Source organism: Ylistrum balloti, unplaced genomic scaffold, assembly GCF_031769215.1.
Source record: "Ylistrum balloti isolate Yb309-2 unplaced genomic scaffold, AGI_CSIRO_Ybal_v1 Utg369858, whole genome shotgun sequence".
Lineage (NCBI taxonomy): Eukaryota > Metazoa > Mollusca > Bivalvia > Pectinida > Pectinidae > Ylistrum > Ylistrum balloti.
This window is the reverse complement of record NW_026782007.1, coordinates 969,292-995,844: the sequence shown is the minus strand read 5'-3', so window position 1 is coordinate 995,844 and position 26,553 is coordinate 969,292. Positions and strand designations below refer to the sequence as shown.

Here is a 26,553-nt window from a genome sequence, read left to right as displayed (position 1 = left end):
ACATAGACACATAAATATTTTTTTTTAATCCTAGAGAAACTTTTAAACTATTGACCAAATCTATCAATACCACCATACCTTTTAAAACATTTCCAAGTAGGATAAGGACTACAATTTGGACGGATACAGAAACGAGGACAATTTGCTGAGGGATATCACACTGGACAAGCTGTTGTGATATGATTGGACAATCTCAACATTTATGTAAATTGTGGTTTATCCTCATTTGCATAGCTTTGGTAGCCATTTTTCTCCTGCATTCATTATGTAGAACAAAGTTTTCCTTAGAATATATTCCTGGGTTTCATGGTTATGTAGATGGAGATATATTCCCTGATTTTTATCAATCGTTGCTGCAGTTCTTCAATATATTATATACAAAATTGAAGGATAAGTTTGTTGAACATGTCCTCTACCGATCTATCCCACATGAAATTTTAAACTTTTTTCTCTTCAGTTTTTTTGTTGTTTTTTTTTGTTGTTTTTGTATTTTTGTTTTAAATTATTACAATTTAAACTTAAAAATATACAAAATAGTATAACATTATTTTGGAAAAGAATTCTTTAATTCCTGTGAATACAGCCTCTATATTTCATGTAAGATAGAGGTTTACCGGTCCTACAGGTAAATAAAAGAAAATCATATTTTACATACCACAAACAAAATCTTCCAAAGACCAGAAGATTTGAGAAACATGCTTGAATCTCTCCTCCATGGTAAAATAAATAATTATCTTTCAAACACCCAGGACTTCTTAGTATTGTACATTTCTTATAAAATAATTTAACCTGTCAATAAATAAGTCAGCCACTTCTAACAGCATGGACACCTGTCTCAGTAATGACATCACAAACCCTAAAAGTATTCATCCCAACATTAACCAATTCTATCTTTAAGAAACCCCAGTTCAACACCATTTCTTCATTACAGCAAAATCATATATTTTTGTGGGACTGAAAATCATGGGTTTTTTTTTCAACTTGCCTTTCCTTTAGGTATCTGCTATTGAGAAGCAGATGTTAGTTACTCAGGAAATCTCCTAAAACTAAAAATGAAGAAACTATTCACTATTTATCAGATACAGTTATAAATTATGAAATGTGATGTTGACGATAACATGAATCAATTAAAGAAGAATTTGAGCAATTGAGTAAATTCTAAGTTACTGGATGGAATTTTCGAAAAGAAAATAGAATTCTGCTTCAGAAGAATACAGGTAGGATTTGTGATGTATCATTTGTTGTAGTATTTCAATTAATAATATTCAGTCACTCATAAGTAATCTATTAATGCACACATATATAACTGTCATCCATTTTCTCCTAACTAAATTTCTTCTTTAGAATATCTTTGGAACAACAACATCAATTCTTTATCTTTCATCTTGATAAGTTTATCAACATATGTGTTCAATATTTGTCTTCATTTTCCAGGAACAATTTTCTCTAAATTATCCTAAATACCTCCACAGTTTCATCTTCATCAAACAAAAAACGGTGAATCAGTAATAATGAACTTACATTTGAAGTAAATTACTTTAGATTCATCATCTCCCTAAAAAAAAACATAAATAAACCAAAAAAGAGACCATCTACGAAAAATATGCCTTTTATAAAAGTATATCCTGAGAAAACTTGATACTCTTCACTATGTTTGAGGATGCCTGTATGATGATGTGTGTCTGTCTTTCCAACCTCTCTAGAATGTACATGGTTTGTGTGTGTTATACACATTGCTCTCTCTCTCTAGACGGTACATGTTTGATTGTGTTTCATCAGTGTTTAAGGCAGTGTCTGTTCCTTAAATCTCTTTGATGACTTGTTTAGGTATATGTGGAAGTTTCTCCTCCTTTCTGTCCTCCTATTTCTCAAGTATACACAAGAAACATTCTCAGCTGGTTAATGCTGGTACCTACAACAGCCAGAAAACACATATTAACAAATCCGGTTTTAGAATTCCACACAAGTCTGCATTAAACCTATCACAATATGTAATACTCATTTGAATATCTGTGTATATCTTGTAAATTCTATTAACATGATATACCTTTAGGTTGGTAATATTGTTCATATTCTGGAGCTCATTAACATCCGTTGTCCGAGGATGGTTTGGATAATTTATTACAGGTAACACCTCGAAGCACCTGACCCTGGAATGTTTCACATTTTCATAAATTTTAAAGCCTGATTCCTTTCATCTGTTCTACTTACATTTGTGTGATGTTGAAACTTGTCGTAAATATCGCACAACTCGTCAAGTTTGTATTGCGCTAATACAACAAATCCCTCCAGAACAGAGCTGATACGGCGAGCACAATCCTGACAGTGGACCACAAACTTTTTGTCTTGTTCCGTCACAAACAGGATATCAAACACTTCCACCTGGTGACAGAAATTGATACAATCTTAAGACGTGTTGTTCATTGTTTGTTTACTTAAAAAAATGATATTGGTCTCACAGATAATTCTCGAATGTTAAAACACATTGGTAGATTGAAGTACTTGGTTACACACACGAGACAAAATCTGTATAAAAAATGGTATACTAGGATATGTTGTTCTTGTACCATAATATATCAATTTGCTTGATGTACATTTCTCTCTCTGAGAATTGTATAAACTGGTTTCATAAGTGTAACAAATTTTTGCCCTAATCTTAAATTCGCCCTACCTGTTCAGGGTGAAAAATGTAACTGGTGAAAATTTTCCAGTACACAGTAGTCATGTGATCAGTCATGTGATCAGTCATAAATAAAGACAGATAAATAGCAACAGGGATTAGTAAATCATAAGATTGCTCCAGCAAACATTTCTACGATCTGACTACCTGTACATCTTACCTCACATTCGTTACAATAATGAGCTGCCTCCGACTCTGAGCGGCCATGCCACTTCACCTCCAAACCAAGGTTTTCCACAAAATCCAAGGTAAAGCGTATCTGCTGTAAAGACCGCAGTAAGCAGGACCTACAGTACAAAAAATGTTTAATTAATTCAAGTATCCTTCAAATCAGAACAATTTCAGTCTGGTCCATCCTATTGTCTGGCAAGAATGACTTTTGTTATCAAGTCTGGTGATTACATACATTCTTAGAAATGATAAGTTGTTATTTGTTACATGTAAAGTGTACACTGCATGCCAAATAAATAATCTCTCTTAGATTCTTACAACAATTATCAGTTGGGCTAACTATATGTTCCCTATTCATATTTTGACTCACAAGTAATCAGCATTGGAAAATCTTATCAGTATTGACTAGATTATCTGAGAAACAGGTGAATAATGAATTAAAATGTGGACATTTCATCATCTGATAACACCCAATCTGTATATGAACACTTACTTGACAAGTTCAAAGAACTTTGGTTCGGAGATGTGAAGGTTACGTGCTATGTTCCATGTGAGATGCACCATGGGTACAATGGATTTGTAGTTCTGGAGCTTGTTCCATTCGTATCTCTCAAGAGCCAGTTTATATTGTCTGGCGTTCACTGGACCAACGTTCCACGCAATATTGTTACACCAGCCCTGCAAAATGTAACAGTGCAGATGAAATACCATTACTGCATAAAGAATCTAGGCATCGAAACAGGCTAACCTTATATCTATTTATAAATGACCTTTGAACTCACATCTTGTAGCTTGTAAATATATGACCTTTGTACCTGACACAACTTTTAACCTGCAAATATAGGAACTTTGAACTTACCACAGCTTGCACCCAGTGGACTGTGCCAGCACTGACCCAAACCAGGTCACCAGGTTTTTGTATAAACCTATAGACAGGAATGTCTTCCTCATATAGATCCTCCAACATTGGCCACCAGGACCCTGTCAGGTAGTCCACACTGTTCCTACAATAAAGTCTGAGGTTAGTCTCATACATCAGGTATATTACACCATATGTAAGGCAGTAAAATTACACAATACTCCATGTATGTGTCAGAATAAACTCACTACATATATCATGGCATTCTTATATGTTTGGAAAATCCCAAAGAATGCTTTAGCCTTGTTAACAATACCATATTAATGCATGGAATGAAAATTATCGCTTTTAAATAGTAAATGATCTTTTGTTTAGTTAAAGGCCTGAAATTGACAGCAATCACTTGTTTGTGGACATACTTCTGACACATATTGTAGATCATGCCCCAGTAAGGCTCTGGCACTCCAAACCACTCACAGTCTCCTGGACCAATGTTTACATTGATAGAACAGTAGTTATTGTTCTCTTGGTGGCCTGTGGAAAAAACAACCATAACTGTACAATTTTCCAATCAATTTGTACAATAATTTTCAATCTTCCTTCGATTACTAAATCAAAAGTTGTACTGTTTCAAAAACTTCTATGTTCAAGATGTTCTTTTTCTCTTGATACCAGAATAGCAGAATTGTTATCAAACCATAATGATAATGTAATAAAGAGTTGGTATTATCAATCATTTCCTGTTGTCTCCCTGACAAAATTTTCTCAATTCAAGTTAAACTCACAGAATTCAGTTCAGGTCACAACCCCATACAGGACAAGTGTAAGTGTGCATAGTGAATGGTGATCAAATATATTTTAATCAGATTCTAATTGCCAAGGACACAATCTCAACAGCATCTTAGAAAACATAAACCTTCTTGGGCAAGGATGAACTTGCATCTATGAGGTTTCAACAATTCCAACTACCTGGTGTGTGTGAGACCTACTTGGTGAGACCTACTTGGTGAGACCTACTTGGTGAGACCTACCTGGTGTGGGTGAGTGTGATCTACCTGGTGTGTGAGACCTCCCTAGAGTTTGTGACCTACCTGGTGTGTGATCTACCTGGTGTGTGACCTACCTGGTGTTCGTGAACCTGGGACCTTCATGTACAGCTGGACAGTGTTCATGCCTAATATAGTGTGGCCCACATGACTCATCATATTGGAAGCAGAGATAACACGAGCAAATGCAGGTAACTTGGTCAGCTCCATCAACTGGGGTTTCCATTTCTTCTCGTCCGAAAGATCAACATTTGTACCGAATTTTATAATTTTCCTCTTCTTGCTATTTTATAGTAAAAAAAAAAACAAAATTTGTTTAAACAGGTACAATGATCTGATACTTAAAAATCTCATGTGACTTAACAATTACTTATAACCAAATGTTTTATCTTAATATAAACCTAAATGAAGGACATTGACTTGTACAGGTTTGGTGATCAATTTACCTTGTTAATTTTTATTTCATTGATTAGAAAAAAAACTATTATGAATGACCCCCTTAGAGTTATATATTTTTTTTAATTATTATTATATTACTTTTTTATCATTTTATGTCTTAAGCATAAATGTTGTATGAGTTTTTACAGTCTAGTAGATCATAAACTCACGGCTTTGGTCCTGAAGAGGAGTTGGAATCACTGTCGGAGTCCTTCTGGATATGTGTACCTTTGACTTTTTCGTTTTCCTCCTGGAATCAAAAGGAAGTGTAATGTTACATTTGAATTAATACATGTTCAAGTATTGGTATCGTCAAATTTTCTCATAAAATCTGTGGAATACATGTACCACCTCCAATAAGGAAAAAATGTTGCTAGATATACAGGAACTATTGTAAAGTTTAATTTCTGGAAAATGACAAAAAAGGTAAGTCATTTAAAATGAAATCCACTGTCACTTAAAACAATCCTGCTACAATTAATATGTTGAGAAGGGCTCTCCTGAGAGACAACAAACAACTCTCTAAACGAAAGTGAAAATTTGAACATGGGGATTTTTTTTTGGACAGACACCCATTCTGTCTCCAGATGAGTGCTACACATGGTAGACTTACTCTCAGAGATTCCTGGAAGGATGCTGCCTGGTACTGAGCATACTTGGCAACAGTTGTGTGGCCCCGACTACTGTCACAGCGCCACATACGGTTCCCATACATATCACAGTTTTCATCCGGTGCTTGCTGTTTCTGTAACAAAACATCACAACCAAAATGTAGTCTAAGTATTCTTTACAGTAGCTATAAGCTACAATATCTTTCTAAATATCAAGGATATTTTTTCTTAATATTCTAAGGATGCATTCATTAATAAACCAAAAGAATACTTTTTAAGCCTAAACAATCAATACCTATTATATTAAATACAACCTTAAATTTTAAAAATTAAATTATACAAGTCATTGCAGTATACATTATGTCAAACAAAGTAATTCAGCCTGCACCGTCCTCCAGCATTACCTGAGTTCTGACTTCAACAGGATGATCAGCATTAGCCTCCACCAAACTTTTTGTAGAGAAAAGACCAAGGTCTGAAAACGAAGCAATTCTCACATTAGGGTCAAATATACAGTAAGTAGAATTCATCCTGTATACTGACTTTAATAGAGTACTTTTTAACATTAAAATTAAATTACATTGGATTACTATGAAATTATGCAGAATTTTCTTCAAAATAATTTATCACATTTAATTTGATGGAAAAATGCACATTATATCTGTGGGATAAATCTCCTCTGTATATTATTACAGTATAAGCTGTATACAAACATTGAGTGAGAAAATTGAAAACTAACCTAACTTGAGAGCACCAGCTAGCCCACGAATCACTACAACCGGCTGTGAATAACAGTACTGTTGAAGTTCTAAGGAAAAAGCATCCTTTTTGGTCTCAAGCTGTAAAAGATATTAATAATAAATTAGAAACACATAAAGAAATCAACCTGACTTTGACCCTAGGATTCCCTCCAGTAATTCCTGCCAACTCCCCCTATAATCAATACAGGGTCATATCCACCAGGTACTGTGTATGTAATACTGGTATACACTATATGTATCCATTGTCACATATTCTGTAACTCATCACATCTTCCCATATAGTGATACACCCCCTAGGTTTGCTAAATGTATATGACTTTGTTATTGATTTGAACAAACTTTACAGCTGTGCTCCATCATTTATCATATTTGAAAAAAGAGATTCTACTACCAGACAATTAAATTCGTAAAAAGATTTCATTAATCTATATATACATTTTTAAGAATATTCTGTCTCTTTCAAAAACTGATGATAAACATAGTAATAAATTAAATTATTCCATTATTACAAAAACATTCACAGAGGTCAATTTTAAACCAAGATAATTTAAAACAATCCTTTATCATTAGCAATCCACAATGAGATACTCACATAAACGCTGGGAGTTGGGGGGTTGAGTGCCTCTTTAGGGAGTGGGGGGTATGGTGGTGAGGGAGGACGAGGTGGACATCGATCTCCTAATAAATTTGTTGTGATACCATTCTTCCCTACAGTGTGGAAAAATGAGTATTTTAGAGACCTCAACCTAGCTAATCATTTGTCAATGCAAAATAACACAGAAAGTAATACAATTTCAAAACCAAAGTCAAAGTTGTGTTGTTCCTTTTTTTTTAGCATCAAGATTATGATAAGAAACCTTGCATAAAAAATATGTATGTAATCAAATATTGATAATCTGAAAATGAAGAGACTTAAGGCTACATACTACCTTCTATGACATACTCTATCATTGGTAATATCCATGCCAGAATTAATTACATCATATTTCACAAACAAACATACCAAGCAAACATTTCTACATTGGAAGAAAATTTCATAATTGTCTATTATGTCTGTATATAAGGACAAAAGTTAATAGGTATGTTCAAAATCAAACACCCATTAACTAGTCCAAAACCAGGACAACTACGAAAAGTAAAATTCAAATCTATACAGAATTGTATCTAGTGGTATATATGACTTAAGGCTAAATGCTACCTCCCTATGTAATTTCATATCTAGTAATATAATAGATTACATCCCACCTTTCCTTGCATGGGATTTATCTTCATGTGCTACTCACCATGTCCCTTGCAGGCTTTGAGTATTTCTTTGCCATTCATGGAGATGTTTAGATTACAAGTAGATGGGATGACGCGCGATTGGATAGTTATTCCCGGTCTTTTAGAGTCTATATCACACTTGACGCTGTATTCCCGCTGGGAGAAAGAACCAGTTGTATTCTCTTCCTCCTGTTTGGCTTTACCCTGAGACACAGAGGAATGTACACTGGACATATCAGAATTAACGTCCTTTGTTTGTGGCGTTGTGTGTGTGGGCATGCGACTAGGATCCCCACCTGCAGTGTGTGGTGTGGCCTGCTCAGCAGATTTTTTATTGTCTGAGTTTGAGCCACAAGAAAACTGCGCAAGCAGGCCCTCCGCAATTGAGGTAGGATCGTCAGCACGAGACGACAATAAAGCTATATCATTCTTGTTCCAATGATCACTAACAAAGCTTTGAAGGTCTTTTGGCAGTCCCTGATCTGATGATGAAAGTGATGAGACTGAAGATGGTGATGATGACATGTTGTTTGAACCCATTGGCCGCTGGCTGTTGTTGCTGCCTTGGAAACCAGCTGTATGTGGGGCGTTGACCATTAGCGGTGACAAACTGGGAGGCCCAGATCCCTGAGATGGTGGTGGCGTTGGTGCTATATTGCCTGGAATGTTACCTTGCTGCTGTGTCTGAGGTAGACTTCCGGAAATGGCTGGATGGGGACTGCGAAGTGGCATCCCATTGAGCATATCCAGACCATGTCCATGAACTCCCCCTTGTCCGTGTCCCATCCTGTCAAAACCAGGGGGAAGTGGGGGTGGCATTTTAGCTGCCTCATTTCCTACCTCTGAGTTTCCATGTTCATTTTTAATTCCTCCTTGCATAGGAGGCATTCCATGATGTAAACCCATCCCTCCCATAGGGTTTTGTGACCCCATGGGTGAGGGAGGTGTCCCACCCCCAGGAGAGGTCTGGAATGGGTGAGGGGGACGGGACCCAGGGGAAAACCTAGGTCCAACCATGCCTCCCTGTGCAGGGCCCCCAGGACCCACTGGGGAATGCTGCTGAGCCTGTTGCATCTTCATCTGATGCTGCTGTTGAAGAAAGTATTGATGCTGCAGATTTTGGAGGAGCTGCCTCTGTTGGGGGTCCAAGGACGACTGTAATATTGATGATAAAAGTTAAGCAAGAGTTATCTCCCTTGAACAAGCTCTCTCTAGCCTGATAGTGCATTTGTACTTCAATGTCCAAGCTATATTCTTTGACAAATGTTTACTTTCAAAATTGAATTTGTTTATGCAATTGCCATTTAAACAACAGGTACCTAAATTTAATGAATGAAAATGAAATGAAATATTCAAGATCTTTTTATTTCAGATCTCTTCTGAAATCTGTGCCCTATAGTATCTTGTGACATCCTATCAATGCGCCGTAAATCTCAAAATGTTTATATGACAGCAGTGTAAAATTGACGAAGAAAAAAATATTATGCAAATAACCAGGATGTGAATGTTTCCTGACATGTGAAGGATTCACATTACACATAAGATCCTAATTGACATTAAACAAGACACAAAGTTTGGCTCACCTGATTCTGCTGCAGTCTGTGAAGCATCTGCATCTGTTGTGGGGTGAGATACTGGGGAGGGGGTGGAGTAGGGGGGTCCAATGGCTCTGTGGCAGGCTGTAGGTACAAAACATATAATTTATCAATGTCCCTTTTAATACTCATATCAATCAGCATCCTATATAACAATTAATCAGTCTATTCCAGACATATAAAAAATTATGTGCAAAACATTCCAGTATGCTTCCAGTTCCTTTTTTTGGGTAATGAACTAAATAGAATCACACTTTGAGACACCAACATCAATTGATAACAGTAAAACAAATGTTCTTTACCCTTTTGCGTGATTGCCCTTTTTTCTTTTTGATGGGTCCTTCTTCAGCACCTCCTGAGGTAACGGCAAAAGACCCTTGTTGCCCTGGAGACACAGAGTTGGGAACCATTCCAGATTGTGGGCCCATTGGTTGGGAATGCATCATTGGTGCCTTTCCCTGCTGCTGTAAGAGGGAGAGTTACAGAATAACAAAAAATGTAAAAAAAAAAAAATTGATCACTGTACAAGTATGCCTTTAGATAGGTCTGAATCAAAACAGGACCTTTCTTAACACTTTTTATTTGAGATATCCTCGGTGCAAACCTAATGCATGTTTGAAATAAGCTCAGCATTATACATTCTGGGAAACAGATATATATGCAAACATGTACAAAGGAAAAAGACATCTTCCCTATGTGGAAAAAATTATGTACCTAGTTTATACCTGATGAAAGGTTATAGACCAAATTTACTTGTGGGGTCACTATTTCCCCTTGGCGAGATGCGAGTTCTGAAGGATTTTGAAAATACTTACTTGTGGGGTCACTGTGGCCCCCTGGCGAGATGTGAGTTCTGCAGGAATGGGCAGAGCCCAAGCTTCTTCTATGCTAGGTAGAGTTCTAGGCCTGTAATAGATCAACATCCATACAATACATACCAACAGCAGGTCCTCGCACACCTGTCTAAAACCCCTCAACATTTGTTGATTTATTCATTTATCATTAATTTTTTTTTCAAAATTATTACAACTTCTTTCAAAACAATAATGGGAAAAAAATGAAAAACTACCAAAATACAGTGTTTATGACTGAGGAAAATACTTTATTTTTTTTAATAACAAAGATTGCACTAAAATATGTCTGTTCCTCGAAGAGATAGGACTTCACTTTTGCTAAAAAAAATGTATCTTACCACAAACACAAATAAAAGTTTACACAAGTCTGATACCTGACAAAGAGTATCAGGTACTGTACTTACTTATTTTGAAGCAACTGCACTCTAACGCTATCAAGGTTCTGCTGAAGAAATTTTATCTTTGTTGCCAAATTAGAGTTGAAATTTTCTGTAAAAAAAAAGAAAAAAAAAATTTAACACAGATTATCAAAGTCGCTGTAAAAGATATAAACCTGGTCAGAAGGTCACAGGTTAGAAAAGAAATGTAAAAAACCAATAGTTCTTGTCTATTACTGCATGCTCAAATGTACTACATAGGTACATAGCATGATCTACATGGCATGGATGTTCCCATGCACATTAAGTCTCATTGTTAGAAATAAATATGAAAAAAGATGTCAAATGTGACCATTGATCTTTCAGCCTTGGCCAATGACCATCTCAAAAAGACCACGTCTAAGACCTGATATTATGATACTATTGGGTAAATATAAACCAAAATGTCTCAAGTTAATACTTTATTATGAATGAGGTGGATGTGACAGAAGTTAAAGGTATTAGGTGGGATGGCCAGACATGAGTAATATTCAATATTCATTTTGAAAAGTATTGATGAAATTTCATTTTGGATTATTACCTTATCAAATGAAATAAATCATGATTTGTACAGCTACCGTAATTCTATAAATGTGCTATCATTTTTGTAGACTGTTTTAAAGTAACAAATCCATTTAAAATGTACAAATATTTTGCACAGCTACCGTAACTATAATGGGCAGCAGTCCTGTTTTATAGTTACTCTCCGTATAATGTATAAATCTTTCGTACAGCTATCAAAACCCTATAGATGTACAATTATGTTATACACCTGTTCTACGGCAACTGATCGTATAAATTGACAAGTTTATATTAATGGTCCATATAAATCGTACAAACCATTTGTACATCTACAGTAACTCTATCCCATGTACCAATAGTGAGACAGATCACAAAGAATCGATACGCAAGAAATTTAAATATCACCAAGAAATTAGGTCGTGCATTTTACTGCTATCTTACAAAGCTATTAGAATCTTTTATTACTTGACTCAACATTTGTCTGCTATTAGATGCTTCCAAGTCTAACCCTCATAAATCTGGAATTTAGGCAGACATGCTCAATAGAATTTGGCAGAAACTGGAATAACATCAATTTAAATATTCCATACAATTGATGTGTTCTTGATATCACTTACTAGCACAAATAGTTACTAACAGGTAATTTCCATTATTACTTGGTGGTTTTAAACCATTGTTATATAGTATACATTTTGTACGTAACTTTAATTCTCAATAAGCTATCATGTTTCGTCAAATCTAATATTTTCATAAAGTAAATATTCAAATTGACTCTATCTTTTGCAGTTGGAATACTGAAGACAATGCCAGCCACAAATAAGTGTAATTGCCACAGTGAAAGTCAGTGATTCACTGTTATATGAGAGAAGTAAGACAAATGGTTTAAAGTCGCGAAGGCAGCCTGCTGCACACGATCAATACGCTCTCCCAAAGGCATGGAACAAAACTCAGCTTGGAAATATCAATTATACTTCAAATCTGCTTAATATTTTTTTTTAGTCCATACAAGAACAAAATACAGATGATAATTGCTACCCAAATGCCTATTTCTGTGGTATGCATGTGAATTGTGAAGAAAGGCTCCTGTCACTGCATAACACTGAAATCAGTTCTCAGTAGACTACACATGCATTAAGAGTTTTGACAACATGACTTGGAAGGAGTTCCATTTTATGATGTTATACATGCAAAACTGCATGTTGTTCCATATGCCTTTAATTACATTGTATAGGCTATCAACTTCTCTCTCCTATCCCAACACTCCATCACAGACGTCTCGATGGCATCAAATCTTCATACTTTGTCATTAACATCTCACACATTCAGTCAAGTGTGAAAAGCTAACAGTCTATGAAATGCATGATCTAACATGTCTTTGGTGCATTCTATTGTTTTTAGTTGCAGTGACCAGATTTTGCCAAATGTATTTAACAACAATGTACAATAAAATGAGAATTGGTGTCTATATACCATTACTAGCTTTTACTGGCAGACAAACACAGACTGATTACGGTCCTCCATCACCAAGACCATTAGCACCAATAACATTGAATACTAAACATAGCTTTCATCTTTGTTTGTTGAGAGGGTTAACTTGTACATTATTATGGGGTAGGTAGCACTATATCACAGGAGGTAGTTTTCAATTGCAGGAGACAGACAACACTTTATAACAGGAAGCAGTACTTTATTACAGGGGCTTGTAGAACTATATTTTAGAGGGTAGGTAGATCTTGTTTACAAGGGTAGGCAGTACTTTATCACAGGATATAATACTTTATTACAAGGGTAGGTAGTACTTTATCACAGGCATAGATAGTACTTTATCATAGGATATAATACTTTATTACATGGGTAGGTAGTACTTTATCACAGGCATAGTTAGTACTTTATCATAGGATATAATACTTAATTACACGGGTAGGTAGTACTTTATCACAAAGGCTGATGTGTAGACAATACTATATCACAGGCTGTAGGTAGTGTATTATTACATGGGTAAATTCTACTGTGTTACAGGGATAGACAGCACTTTATTATAGGGGTGGGTAGGTCTTCATCACAGAGTGGGTAGTACTCAATATTACTGGGAATGGGCAGTACTCGCAAGAGGTCTTAGGTCTTTATTCAAGGCACAGATAGTACTTTATTATAGGGTTATGTCTTCATTACACTGGGAAAGTAGTTCTATATCACTGGGGAGGTTATACTTCATCAACAGAGGTCTATAGGTCTTTATAACAGGGGACAGGTACCACTTTATCATAGTGGTAGGTCTTTACTACAGAGGTGTAAAGTACCTTATCACATGGGTAGGAAGTACAACATTTTCACAGGAGGTAGATCATTTTTAAAGGTGATAGGTTGTAGAGGTAGGGAGATCTTTATCATATTAAGAGATAGTACTATATCACATGGGATAGATAGATCTCTGTTACATGGATAGGTGGTACTACAGTAAAACACAGATGTCGAAGTTGAAGGGACCAAATGAAATATTTGAATTATACCATTGTTTGAATTGTCTAACAACATGGCGTGACAGTAATGAATAAGTTAAAAATAAACAAAAATATTTTGTAATTTTATACACTAACAATCTCTTATATAATTAAACAGTTTTAAGAATATAAAACGAAAAATGTAATGTGAAACACTTGTTATTGAAATGCCCCATGTGTGGATACGCACCCACTCTCATACACATAACTTAGTGATTTCGATACCTATAGTGATACAATTATTACACCCACATTTATATCTTTATGAGTAACAACACCAGTCAACAATATTTTAAAATAAAGCTCAATAAATATGTACTCATATACATTCTACATTGATATAACATTAAGAGCATCGAGGTGGGTTACGAAAAGATGAAGGCTGCGGCAATGTCAGTGAACCATAAAATTTACATGTACAGCACCGTAAGAGCGTAACCCTCAAATAGAATTAAATAAAAGTTGCACGTTGTATCTGTACATGTATATCAGTATATGTACTTAAAATCAGAAACAAATGTGTCAATGACAAACTAGTATTTTTATCAATCTGCATCAGTAGATTTATGCCTTATAGACTACAATATGTGCATGAGTAAACACAGGGATTAATGCTTGATCGAAAATTACAAAAAGTCTTGTTAGAAACAGATGCAGCTGACCATGTACACACAGCCATTTGGACCAAAGCCAGGATTTTTTTATTCCAGATAAGGTAATGCCTGAATGTTCAACACCAAAAAGGAAATTTTCGCTGAATTTAGAGGGAAAGACCACAAAATATATTCAACACAAACACAGTATTCAACTAAACAGTATTTGAATCATCCGTGTTTAGGTTACTAAGATAAAGAAGAGAAAATATCGGAACCAATCAAAACATTCAATTTATCCTATATTTCTTTATTCAAGCGTGTTCAACACAAGTGAGTTTTACTGTATATCATGTGGTAGTACTATATTACAGGGTCGGTAGTACTATATTACAGGGGTAGTAGTACTTTATTACGTGGTATAGGTAGGAATTTTGTGGCATTTGTTTCTAATGTCTATGGAGGTTTATTTACCTTTGTTTCTAGTAGCATTAAGGTAGCATGTGAGCGCATCTATCGGTTGGTTACAGGACTCGTAGAGGATGCCAAGGTCAGTCCATGCCGCAGTGTGGGACTTGTCTAACTGCACAGCACATATGTAGGCCTGCAGGGCATCCATAGGCTGGTTCTGCTGCTGATATAGTACTCTACAAGATACAATGAAAATAGTATGGTGAGTTACTTGTGTGCTAAACAAATGAATTGTTTACCAGTGCGATAGACAAACTGTGTGTCGCTTAATCATGTGCTTGAAAAATGAACTGTGTGTTACCTTATAGTGTGCCAGACAAAAAGTACTGTGTGTTACCTTATAGTGTGCCAGACAAAAAGTACTGTGTGTTACCCTATAGTGTGCCAGACAAAAAGTACTGTGTGTTACTTGTGTGCTAGAAAATGAACTCTGTGTTATCCCACTGAGTGCCAGACTCTTTGATTTTATATAACACTTCATTTTCATAACTTGTCCAAAGTCTTGTTTCTTTCTTACACAACATTCTCTGATTATCAATGGAATGTCGGATTTCCCTTTCACCAGAGACAGTTATTACCCAATTTCTGACTAGCATTTAAATCTCCATGATACAGTCTGATAAAGCCTTGCCAGACCTTTACAAAATAAAGATGATAACTTACCCTATTGAGCACCAGGTGTCAGCACTGGCCTCTGACTTGTCAATGGAGTTCCTGTACGATACAAAGGCATCGTGGACTTTGGCAAGACTTGAGAAACACCTGGAAAAATTGATGATGAGGAAATCATTCTTCAATATTTCTTTACATAGTTTTGTTAAGTTTTTTTTTCAGAAAGTTTAGGACTATTGATGTGAATGGGGAGATATTTTAAAACAAAATGCAAATTTTCGGAGGGAGAAACATTCATAAAAGGTTTTCATAACCATAAATAATCACCTGGTCAAATATATATTGGTCTGTTGAATGAATTAATTTTTTAACTAAATCATATTTCAAAACAGCATACTTTATAGCTACAGTTCTGTGCTAAATGATTCAATTCCATTCAGGAGAAATATGTAATTGAAGGTACAGGTTTTAAGGTGACTTATTGAAAAAAGATAGAGTATCAAATTATGTTGCTTTGTTTTTGCAAACATGACCAATATCAAATAGATTCTTTTCTTTCTGAGAACAAGTTTTAACAACCTTACCTTCCAAGGAGGTACCAAGTCTGTCCGTTTGTAGTGTCAGCCTCTAGAGACTGCTTCAGGTAGTGGATAGCAAGTCCCTCACGCGTATTCTTGTCACCAAGCTGATCAACAGTATGAAAGAGCCAACCTACAACATCAGAAAGCATAAGCCTTTAATTATTCAAGAAATAAAGAAACAACTGCAGTATTTAACACAGAACCCTATCATACTGATATCTCTATTGCGATAAAAGACATTTAAGTCAATGATTACAGTGTTCTGACGTTTGATTTCCTAAACCGTGAAGGTGTCTGTAACACCTAAAATTCATGTCATTCATCAAATTAACACAATCACAAGCTCGAATGACTCAACAGAATATACAAGACACAGACCTATGTCACAATCATTTAACATTCATAATATATCTATGTATATCACAAACACATGACAGTCAAGATGCCTCTATGTATATCACAAACACATGATAGTCATGATACATCTAAGTATATCACAAACAGTTGTGTCATTATACATCTACGTATTTCACAAACACTTAAAAGTCATGATACGTCTACGTATGTCACATTCACTTGCGTTATGACTACAAATTTGCCTCTGAGTTATGTCTACAAATTTGCCTCTGAGTTACATCTACAAATCAGCCTCTGAGTTATGTCTTCAAATCAGCCTCTGAGTTATGTCTACAAATCAGCCTCTGAGTTATGTCTACAAATCAGCCTCTGAGTTATGTCCACAAAATAGCCTCTAATTTATGTCTACAAATCAGACTCTGAGTTATGTCTTCAAAACAGCCTCTAATTTATGTCTACAAATCAGCCTCTGAGTTATGTCTACAAATCAGCCTCTGAGTTATGTCTTCAAATCAGCCTCTGAGTTATGTCTACAAATCAGCCTTTGAGTTATGTCTACAAATCAGCCTTTGAGTTATGTCTACAAATCAGCCTTTGAGTTATGTCTTCAAATCAGCCTCTGAGTTATGTCTACAAATCAGCCTCTGAGTTATGTCTACAAATCAGCCTCTGAGTTATGTCTACAAATCAGCCTCTGAGTTATGTCTACAAATCAGCCTCTGAGTTATGTCTACAAATCAGCCTCTGAGTTATGTCTACAAATCAGCCTCTGAGTTATGTCTTCAAATCAGCCTCTGAGTTATGTCTACAAATCAGCCTCTGAGTTATGTCTACAAATCAGCCTCTGAGTTATGTCTACAAATCTGAGTTATGTCTACAAATCAGCCTCTAGTTATGTCTACAAATCAGCCTCTGAGTTATGTCTACAAATCAGCCTCTGAGTTATGTCTACAAATCAGCCTCTGAGTTATGTCTTCAAATCAGCCTCTGAGTTATGTCTACAAATCAGCCTCTGAGTTATGTCTTCAAATCAGCCTCTGAGTTATGTCTACAAATCAGCCTCTGAGTTATGTCTACAAATCAGCCTCTGAGTTATGTCTACAAATCAGCCTCTGAGTTATGTCTACAAATCAGCCTCTGAGTTATGTCTACAAATCAGCCTCTGAGTTATGTCTACAAATCAGCCTCTGAGTTATGTCTTCAGCCTCTGAGTTATGTCTACAAATCAGCCTCTGAGTTATGTCTTCAAATCAGCCTCTGAGTTATGTCTACAAATCAGCCTCTTAGTTAAGTCTACAAATCAATGAACACTTGGAGATATCTACTTATTACGATGAAAGATGAAAATTTGTATCTAAATAGAAATTTGTGAGGAAATTGTGTTAAACTTTCATAAAAGTATATCAGATTCAGCAACATCATAGTTGTGAATTTTTAACTTACCTAATTGTTTAAGTGCTGTGGCTTTGACTGGGTCCTCAGAACTATCAAGGTCAGCAAACTGTTCATAGGCTTCTTTAGCTTGTTTGTATTTTGCCTGAAACAGACGAATCATTATAAACATAAGAAAAATATAGAGACAAGAATAAAGTTAAGAGACTATAACTTGTGTACGTATGTTTTAAGAGACCTTTCCATCTGTCACTCGTGTAGAACCTCGCATGAGAGACCTCTCCTGTCAATAAAGTAGAACCTATCTTAAGCAACAACATTCGTCCATGTGTAGCTGAAGTAGAACATGTTTCAGACCCAACCCTTTCTGTCATTGTCTTCAGAGTCCACCCTCCTCTCATAACAATAAAACCTGACTAAGGAGACCATTGCTTTGTTACAGCAGTCATGACCGATCACCATCCTTCTGTTGTTAAAGTAAACCCAGCTGGTGAGACCATTATTTTCTATTATTATATTGGGTAAATATCTTACCATATAAGGTATATAGAGTAAATATCTTACCATATAAGGTATATAGAGTAAATATCATATATGGTATATAGAAAAAATATCTTACCATATAAGTTATACAGAGTAAATATCTTACCATATAAGGTATATAAATATCTTACCATATAAGGCATATAAAGTAAATATCTTACCATATAAGTTATATAGAGTAAATATCTTACCATATAAGTTATATAGAGTAAATATCTTACCATATAAGGTATATAAATATCTTACCATATAAGGCATATAAAGTAAATATCTTAACATATAAGTTATATAGAGTAAATATCTTACCTGAGCTTCAAGTATGTGAGCAATCTGAAGACGAACTAGAAATAAAAAAAGGCTTATGTTAATAATGTCTTTTATCTTTAAACTATAAATCTAAAATCTCTTTCCTCGATAAATCGCTGCAACATCTAAAGGACAAAGTTGAGAACTGTTTATATACTTCTGATCTGTAAGGTCTTTGATCTTGAATTTTTATAAATATTTATGATTTTAGAATAATGTTTTGATCTTTAAACATTATAGTGATCTAAGTTTACATTCTTTGTTAATTTTTTCACCTAGGATCAAAACAGTTTTACATCAAAGATTTCATAATAAATAAATTAACCTAAAAATGAAATAAATCCTGCATAAGGCATCAATTGCTACAGTTTGTTCTAGCTTGATAAATAAAATATCCAACCTAATCTTTTCCTATGCAGTGTTTCAGTAACACAGTGTGCATACTAAACATTTAAAACATATTATGTATCAAATCAGAATTCTGCATTAAATTTCATGAAATGCTAAACAGCAAACTAAATCATATTCTCATGAACTTGCTTATTCCAGATTAAATGCAGAACACAGGAAACATATTTCCTTTCATTTAAACACTGTTGTTAGGAAAGAGTGGTTTAGAATATATATACTCCTGGTATATACTCACTTTGTGCTTTGGAAAGGGAACAGGGGTTGGAGTCTTTGAGGGCCTGGTGAAAGTGCTGCAAAAAGACCGACATACAGTTAGAAATAACTAACTTAAATTAATACCTAATCTCCACTGAATATTGGTTTTAACTTTAAGCATTTCTTATATACCTACTCTTCAATGTACACCATTACATGTTTCAATACTCTGTCATGATGGCAAGCCACCCAGCACCCAACAACCTGAGGCCATCGTAAATTTTCCATCTGATAAAGTTAGGGTAGATATATTGGCTGTTCTAAAAGGAGGTGAAAATTGAAAATGTCTATAAGAAAAAGAATACTGCTTGGTAAGTCAAAGTCCCATCAGGTATAGAAGTTAATATTATGATACTATGGGGTGAATATGAAACAAATCTGTTCAGAGTTTCTCTAGATGACACTGATTCAACAGACGCACATGAAAATGGGATGTGAGAAATATCAGTAACACTGTGTGCCGCCCCCCACACCCTATGCTTTACCTCGAACGGTGGAGCAAAAAATATTTTGGGGAGGTCTGTCTTGTACCTTATAGTAAATCAATTGATACTGAATCAGAGCATTTTCAGTGCATTTGTATTAAAAGGGATAATGTCATTTATAATGTCATAAACACCGTACTGAGGCATGTTGACTGACAACGTATTTAGCTTTACTTATTTTGTGTCATCGCTTGGTGGTTGTAGCCATTACACCAATCACCGATCTGTGAGAAAAGTTTCTACAACATCCTCCACTATTTCTGATGTCATTACTTGTTAACAGACATTGTTAAAAATTGTGATGAGTTCATTATTTCTCAGAAATATTCCGTCAACAGTCTCATGAATTGTGAGCAATATTTTCCATCTACTTGTTCAATATGAAAATTGTTGTGATTGATTCTTGATAAAGAGTATACTTGATAGTTTTGTTGTTTGACATTAAAATCTTGCATTTGATGCTCAACAGTATACCTGGCTGTTTTCTTGTTCTCTATTTTTTGAGAACCTGACATTATGGTTACTTGGACTTTACCTGATTTTCATGGCAGGTGTTGTTCAGAAGAAGCTTACCCTTCCTAAACACCTGGTCATCTTTTCCTTGTCCTTTTTCTCATTTTATTTACAGTGCTGGTTTTGTAAACTTACATGTAGAATCAAGTTGATTCACATTTCATTACTCTTCACTTGTAGTCTTTTGTGTGAAGGAGATTTCTTATCAACAAATGGTGTGATGTTAGATTTTCAATTATTGCTCTTGTGATCTTTTATTGAACCATAAAAAGAAAACCTTCTAATCAATGTGCTTTGATGATGAAAACAAAAAAAAACTTAAAGTATGCAGATTTTACAAATACATTGTACTAGTTAATTTCCTGGAAATTAGTTTTTTTCCTGCATGAAGCATCAATTACCAACACTAAGGAATTTTTAAATAACCCCAAGTGTTATTCTCCATTCAATTATTAAAAGTGATAACAATCTCCTCACCTTCAAGCTTGCGTCATAGTTGGCAGCGACTTTGGACATCAATCCCAGGCGTATGTGGACCTCATTAGCCTTACTAAACCCCGGCTCTCTGTACAACACTTCCTGGAAAGCCTTCGTAGCCCTGTAATATACAAAGAAAAAGTCTTCATCACATTATGAAATGCTTCTATAAATGAATTGTACTGCAAAATATCTTCCTGGTTTGGATTTGACAGGTAAAACAAACCACTGCCCTGAAATAAAATCATGGCAGAAAAATCAAATGATTATTCTTTTTCTTATGAAAAATGCATCATGAAAATATTGAATGCCATTTTCTTCTACACATCATACTGATTAAGTATTTTTACATCTTATTGACTCAGTATTTCTACATCTTATTGACTCCGTATTTCTGTATCATATTGACTCAGTATTTCTACATCATATTGACTCAGTATTTCTACATCTTATTGACTCAGTGTTTCTACATCTTATTGACTTAGCATTTTTACATCTTATTGACTCAGTATTTCTGTATCATATTGACTTAGCATTTTTACATCTTATTGACTCAGTATTTCTACATCTTATTGACTCAGTTTTTATTTATTGACTCAGTATTTTTACATCTTATTGACTCAGTATTTTTACATCTTATTGACTTAGCATTTTTACATCTTATTGACTCAGTATTTCTACATCTTATTGACTTAGCATTTTTACATCTTATTGACTTAGCATTTTTACATCTTATTGACTTAGCATTTTTACATCTTATTGACTTAGCATTTTTACATCTTATTGACTTAGCATTTTTACATCTTATTGACTTAGCATTTTTACATCTTATTGACTTAGCATTTTTACATCTTATTGACTTAGCATTTTTACATCTTATTGACTTAGCATTTTTACATCTTATTGACTTAGCATTTTTACATCTTATTGACTTAGCATTTTTACATCTTATTGACTTAGCATTTTTACATCTTATTGACTTAGCATTTTTACATCTTATTGACTTAGCATTTTTACATCTTATTGACTTAGCATTTTTACATCTTATTGACTTAGCATTTTTACATCTTATTGACTTAGCATTTTTACATCTTATTGACTTAGCATTTTTACATCTTATTGACTTAGCATTTTTACATCTTATTGACTTAGCATTTTTACATCTTATTGACTTAGCATTTTTACATCTTATTGACTTAGCATTTTTACATCTTATTGACTTAGCATTTTTACATCTTATTGACTTAGCATTTTTACATCTTATTGACTTAGCATTTTTACATCTTATTGACTTAGCATTTTTACATCTTATTGACTTAGCATTTTTACATCTTATTGACTTAGCATTTTTACATCTTATTGACTTAGCATTTTTACATCTTATTGACTCAGTATTTCTACATCTTATTGACTCTGTATTTCTACATCTTATTGACTCAGTATTTCTGCATCATTTTGACTCCATATTTCTGCATCATATTGACTCCGTATTTCTACATCTTATTGACTCTGTATTTCTACATCTTATTGACTCAGTATTTCTACATCTACATCATAATGACTCTGTATTCCTACATCATATTGATTCCGTATTTCTACATCATACTGACTCAGTATTTCTACATCATACTGACTCAGTATTTCTACATCATATTGACTCTGTATTTCTGCATCATATTGACTCCGTATTTCTACATTATATCATTTTCTACATTTTATGCTGATTCATTATTTTTCTACGTCGTACTGACTCAGTGTCTGAACAGTTCAATCAGTAACAAAGACATCAAGATATATTTGGGGTCCAAAACAACCAGATTAAGTAACAAACACCAGAGATCAGAGATCCTGGCCAGTCGGTCAAAGTCAAAGCTCCTCAAAACAGCAGAACAAAAAAATTGCCATATTTTGAGTTTCAAAAATGTTCAATATCCTCTGAATGGCACCAGGTCAAACATTAAATTACAACTAACTTTTTATCTGCTCCTTTAATTAGCAACGAAGGAGGGAGTTTTGAGCTAGTGTCCCAAGTTATAAGATTCAAGCAGATGGTGTAAACAGGAGATGGATCTGGGGCTGTAGCATTTCTTGGTGTATGGTCCTTTATAACCTGGCTCCCTCAACTTTAGGGATGGAAGTTTGGACTGATATCAGTCTATTTTGTATCATGGAGAGTTTGAGACTTGCCTGAGTTTCCTGTGAAAAAATCTGTGATATATCTGATTGGGAGTTACGAGGCAATAATTAAATCACTTTTGAACATACATAAATGAGTCAGAAGTAAGACGCCAGGTAATGGTTTTAACATAACACATAAATTAGCTAAACCAACAGGGACAGCTTGCGATCTGGTTGAGGATAAGACAAATTAGGATTTAGCAGACTTTACACTATCCTCTGTAGATGTCATGCCTTCAAATGACAAAATTTAAAGTAAAAGTCACTGTGTACTTAAAGGTATAAAACCTATTGTCTCCCAGAGATGAAAAGAAACGCCTGCAAATTATAAATAAGGCACATCGCATGTCAACATTTCATTCAACAAAGTATCATGTAATATCACTAATTACAATAAAAACACTAAGGACTAATTAACTAGTTGCTGGCGGCCAACTGGTACCTGTATCACGATGGTTATCACACAAGTTTATTGAGTGGAATTCAAACATTCTTGTAAATGAATTTCAGTGGATATTTAAGTTAGTGTAAGGCCTTTGTAAATGTGTAATATTGTGGAGTCAGTTTTCAAGATTAAACTAAAGCTGATTCGACTGTGATCATATTAAAAGTGTTCATTTTATGTATGATGTGGGGGACGTTCAAACGGGTGATGCCCAATTCCGTATGCTGATTAATACTGGTGTTGTCTTAAAGACAGGTTTGGTACAATTGAAGGCATTTTTAATCACATCAGTGACCAGTTTGGTAGGATGGAAAAAACTGAACGTTAGAACACAGTAAAACAAAGATAAGTTTGGTACAACTGATCAAACATTATCCTCAGTTTTATTTTTTCTTTTATATTTGCAATTTTCTGGAAAAAAAATGGAACAAACTGATAGCAAATTTCCTAATGGAAAAAATCTATTGTGACATTCAAATATTTATGAACCAAGTCAATAATCCACAGTGATATACAAGAGGGATCTGTTTGATTTTAACCTATGGACAACATGGTTCAGAGTATAAGACAGTCCTACTTGATTACTACATAAAGGTAACAAGTTTCAGAGTATAAGATTGTCCTACTTTGACTATTGGGTAATAAGATAGTCCTACTTTGATTACTAGCTACAGGTAACAAGCTCCAGAGTATAAGATTGTCCTACTTTGACTATTGGGTACAGGTAACATGCTTCAGAGTATCCCAGACAGTTTTTAAGTTTGTCTGTCAACACAGCACACTTGGTATTTTTTTCATTAATTGTAACAATCATATATAATTTTATTCCCTTATAGAGTTATAAATACAAAATCTATCCTCATGATTTACAATGTCACTCACTGAGTGAGTTCATAATTTTTTTATGAATGTCTAAACCACAGCTTATTTACATAAATAGGAAGTCTGTCTATTACGTTAGACCACCCAGCAAGCGTAGAAGGTTAACAAACTCAGGTCATGTCTCCAGCGGGTCACACTTAACATATCTGTCTATCTATCAACACAATGGAGAGGTATGCATGTTAGTATGTACAAATTAAATACACCAACCTTGTATAGTAAAAGGTGGTAAAAGTATACTAGGGGTATGTTATACAGGGTGACAAATACAGGCCAGGTATGTTATACAGGGTGACAAATACAGGCCAGGTATGTTATACAGGATGACAACTCAAGGCCAGGTATGTTATACAGGGTGACAACTACAGGCCAGGTATGTTATACAGGGTGACAAATACAGGCCAGGTATGTTATACAGGGTGACAAATACAGGCCAGGTATGTTATACTGGATGACAAGACAGGCCAGGTATGTTATACAGGGTGACAACTACAGGCCAGGTATGTTATACAGGGTGACAACTACAGGCCAGGTATGTTATACAGGGTGACAACTACAGGCCAGGTATGTTATACAGGGTGACAACTACAGGCCAGGTATGTTATACAGGGTGACAACTACAGGCCAGGTATGTTATACAGGGAGACAAATACAGGCCAGGTATGTTATACAGGGTGACAAATACAGGCCAGATATGTTATACAGGGTGACAAATACAGGCCAGGTATGTTATACAGGTTGACAACTCAAGGCCAGGCCAGGCCAGTTATGTTATACATACAGGGAGACAATTCTCGGTCTTGTATGTTATACAGGGAGACAACTGTGAGTTGTCTAGATCTAGGCCTGGTTTGACCTCCACTGACTTGAAATCTTCAGATCTTTGACATGCTCTTGCAGACTAACCCTACTTAACAAATACTGTAGAAATGTCTGTGTTTATATCTTTTGCCAATAGCTACCTGTGCTATCCTACACCTGTCTGCTTGTTACCTCCCTTTTATCTTGATTTGTATACGTAAACATCAAAGAAGCTGTGGCTGGATTGACAGCTTACCTGTCTGTCCAGTAATCACCTAACATCCTCTCAACAGTTAACTACAAAAGTAACTTGATCAGATCATTACCACAAACCTATACATAACAAAGTGTTATGTCAGATCAGTTTATGAACTACAGTCACAAAGCACAAACAAGAAAATGCTACACGGTATAACAAGTCTGGAGTAACACACCTATAAAAAGAATTTTGCAAAACAGATTAATAACAGCAGTATGTAAATAGCAGTGCACAATACAACGTGTAATGGTTACTTGTATCAACTTAACAAAGCTCTGATAAAGGATATCAACTGTCATATATGTCAGATTTGTTCTTAAAACAAATTCGACACTAAAACCTGTGAGACGTATTTCATAAATTTGAAATCAATCATTTATCAAACTGATGACATGACTGACAGATATACAGGATGGAATGTTTACATTCAGGAAATACTCATCAAAATGAACCACATCAAATATTCAAGGGAGACAATTTTAAACCACATGAGTAAATTAATGTCGCTATCATGTAGCCTTAACTTGTGAAACAATCATTCGTATTTACATCTTTCAAGATGTTTTTTTTTTTTTGAGACCTAGCTACAATACACTCAACAACTTTAAAATGCCATTAAAATGTGTAATTTAGACATGAAACATAAAACTTTGTGAAAGGAGCATGGGATTTACAATTGTTGTGTACCTGCACTCATACAACAGAAATTACAGCGTGGAGAATACCATCGAATAAAAAAAAAAAAAAAAAGTTCACCTGTGCGTATAGTGCATCTGTCGTGTGCTGCAACATGATAACAAAGATTGTATGGTGCAGTGTGAACACTTTAAGAAATTGTATAATGCAGCAGGACAACACGCGTCTACTAGCATAAATAGTCAACTCACACGTGGCCCAATTCTTCAGAATCATTGTAATAATTCTTGTTTTGATTTTCAAATGTACCTGAAAGTCCTTGTTTTAACTTCAGCATAAATAGATTTCAACTTAACTTGACGTCAAGCTAAACTATGTCAACTTCGTGAAGCCTTAATCCCAGCAATAAGGTATAAATAGAATCAGACATAATACAACTGTAACACAATCTTATTTTGAATTGTAAATATACCTACCAGGTAAACATAACTTATCACTGATGTATACATTCCTAGATTTTTTATCATCATATACAAGTTATGACTCAAGTTTACCTGCCACAAGTTCCAGACTTACGTTTTAACAATAAACTTCCAGGTAAGAAACATGATTGTTATTTCACATGCATCATTTCCTCCT

General features: G+C 34.9%; 1 protein-coding gene across 1 annotated transcript in view; it reads right to left on the bottom strand.

Moving 5' to 3' along the window:
- Positions 1-1,891: 1,891 nt before the first annotated feature.
- Positions 1,892-26,553, bottom strand: part of LOC132545867 (histone demethylase UTY-like) — an 88,046-nt gene continuing 63,384 nt past the window's right edge. The window contains exons 6-29 of the mRNA XM_060209539.1: positions 20,714-20,834; positions 19,219-19,273; positions 18,573-18,607; positions 17,775-17,868; positions 15,978-16,104; positions 15,445-15,543; positions 14,785-14,957; positions 10,683-10,767; positions 10,240-10,330; positions 9,727-9,888; positions 9,413-9,508; positions 7,850-8,984; positions 7,159-7,274; positions 6,545-6,644; positions 6,210-6,280; positions 5,808-5,939; positions 5,365-5,444; positions 4,834-5,039; positions 4,130-4,244; positions 3,711-3,855; positions 3,345-3,529; positions 2,841-2,967; positions 2,212-2,382; positions 1,892-1,912 (exon numbers count right to left, since the gene is read on the bottom strand). Coding sequence (XP_060065522.1) covers positions 1,892-1,912; positions 2,212-2,382; positions 2,841-2,967; positions 3,345-3,529; positions 3,711-3,855; positions 4,130-4,244; positions 4,834-5,039; positions 5,365-5,444; positions 5,808-5,939; positions 6,210-6,280; positions 6,545-6,644; positions 7,159-7,274; positions 7,850-8,984; positions 9,413-9,508; positions 9,727-9,888; positions 10,240-10,330; positions 10,683-10,767; positions 14,785-14,957; positions 15,445-15,543; positions 15,978-16,104; positions 17,775-17,868; positions 18,573-18,607; positions 19,219-19,273; positions 20,714-20,834 — 3,742 coding nt within the window. The remainder of the gene's footprint in view (positions 1,913-2,211; positions 2,383-2,840; positions 2,968-3,344; positions 3,530-3,710; positions 3,856-4,129; positions 4,245-4,833; positions 5,040-5,364; positions 5,445-5,807; positions 5,940-6,209; positions 6,281-6,544; positions 6,645-7,158; positions 7,275-7,849; positions 8,985-9,412; positions 9,509-9,726; positions 9,889-10,239; positions 10,331-10,682; positions 10,768-14,784; positions 14,958-15,444; positions 15,544-15,977; positions 16,105-17,774; positions 17,869-18,572; positions 18,608-19,218; positions 19,274-20,713; positions 20,835-26,553) is intronic.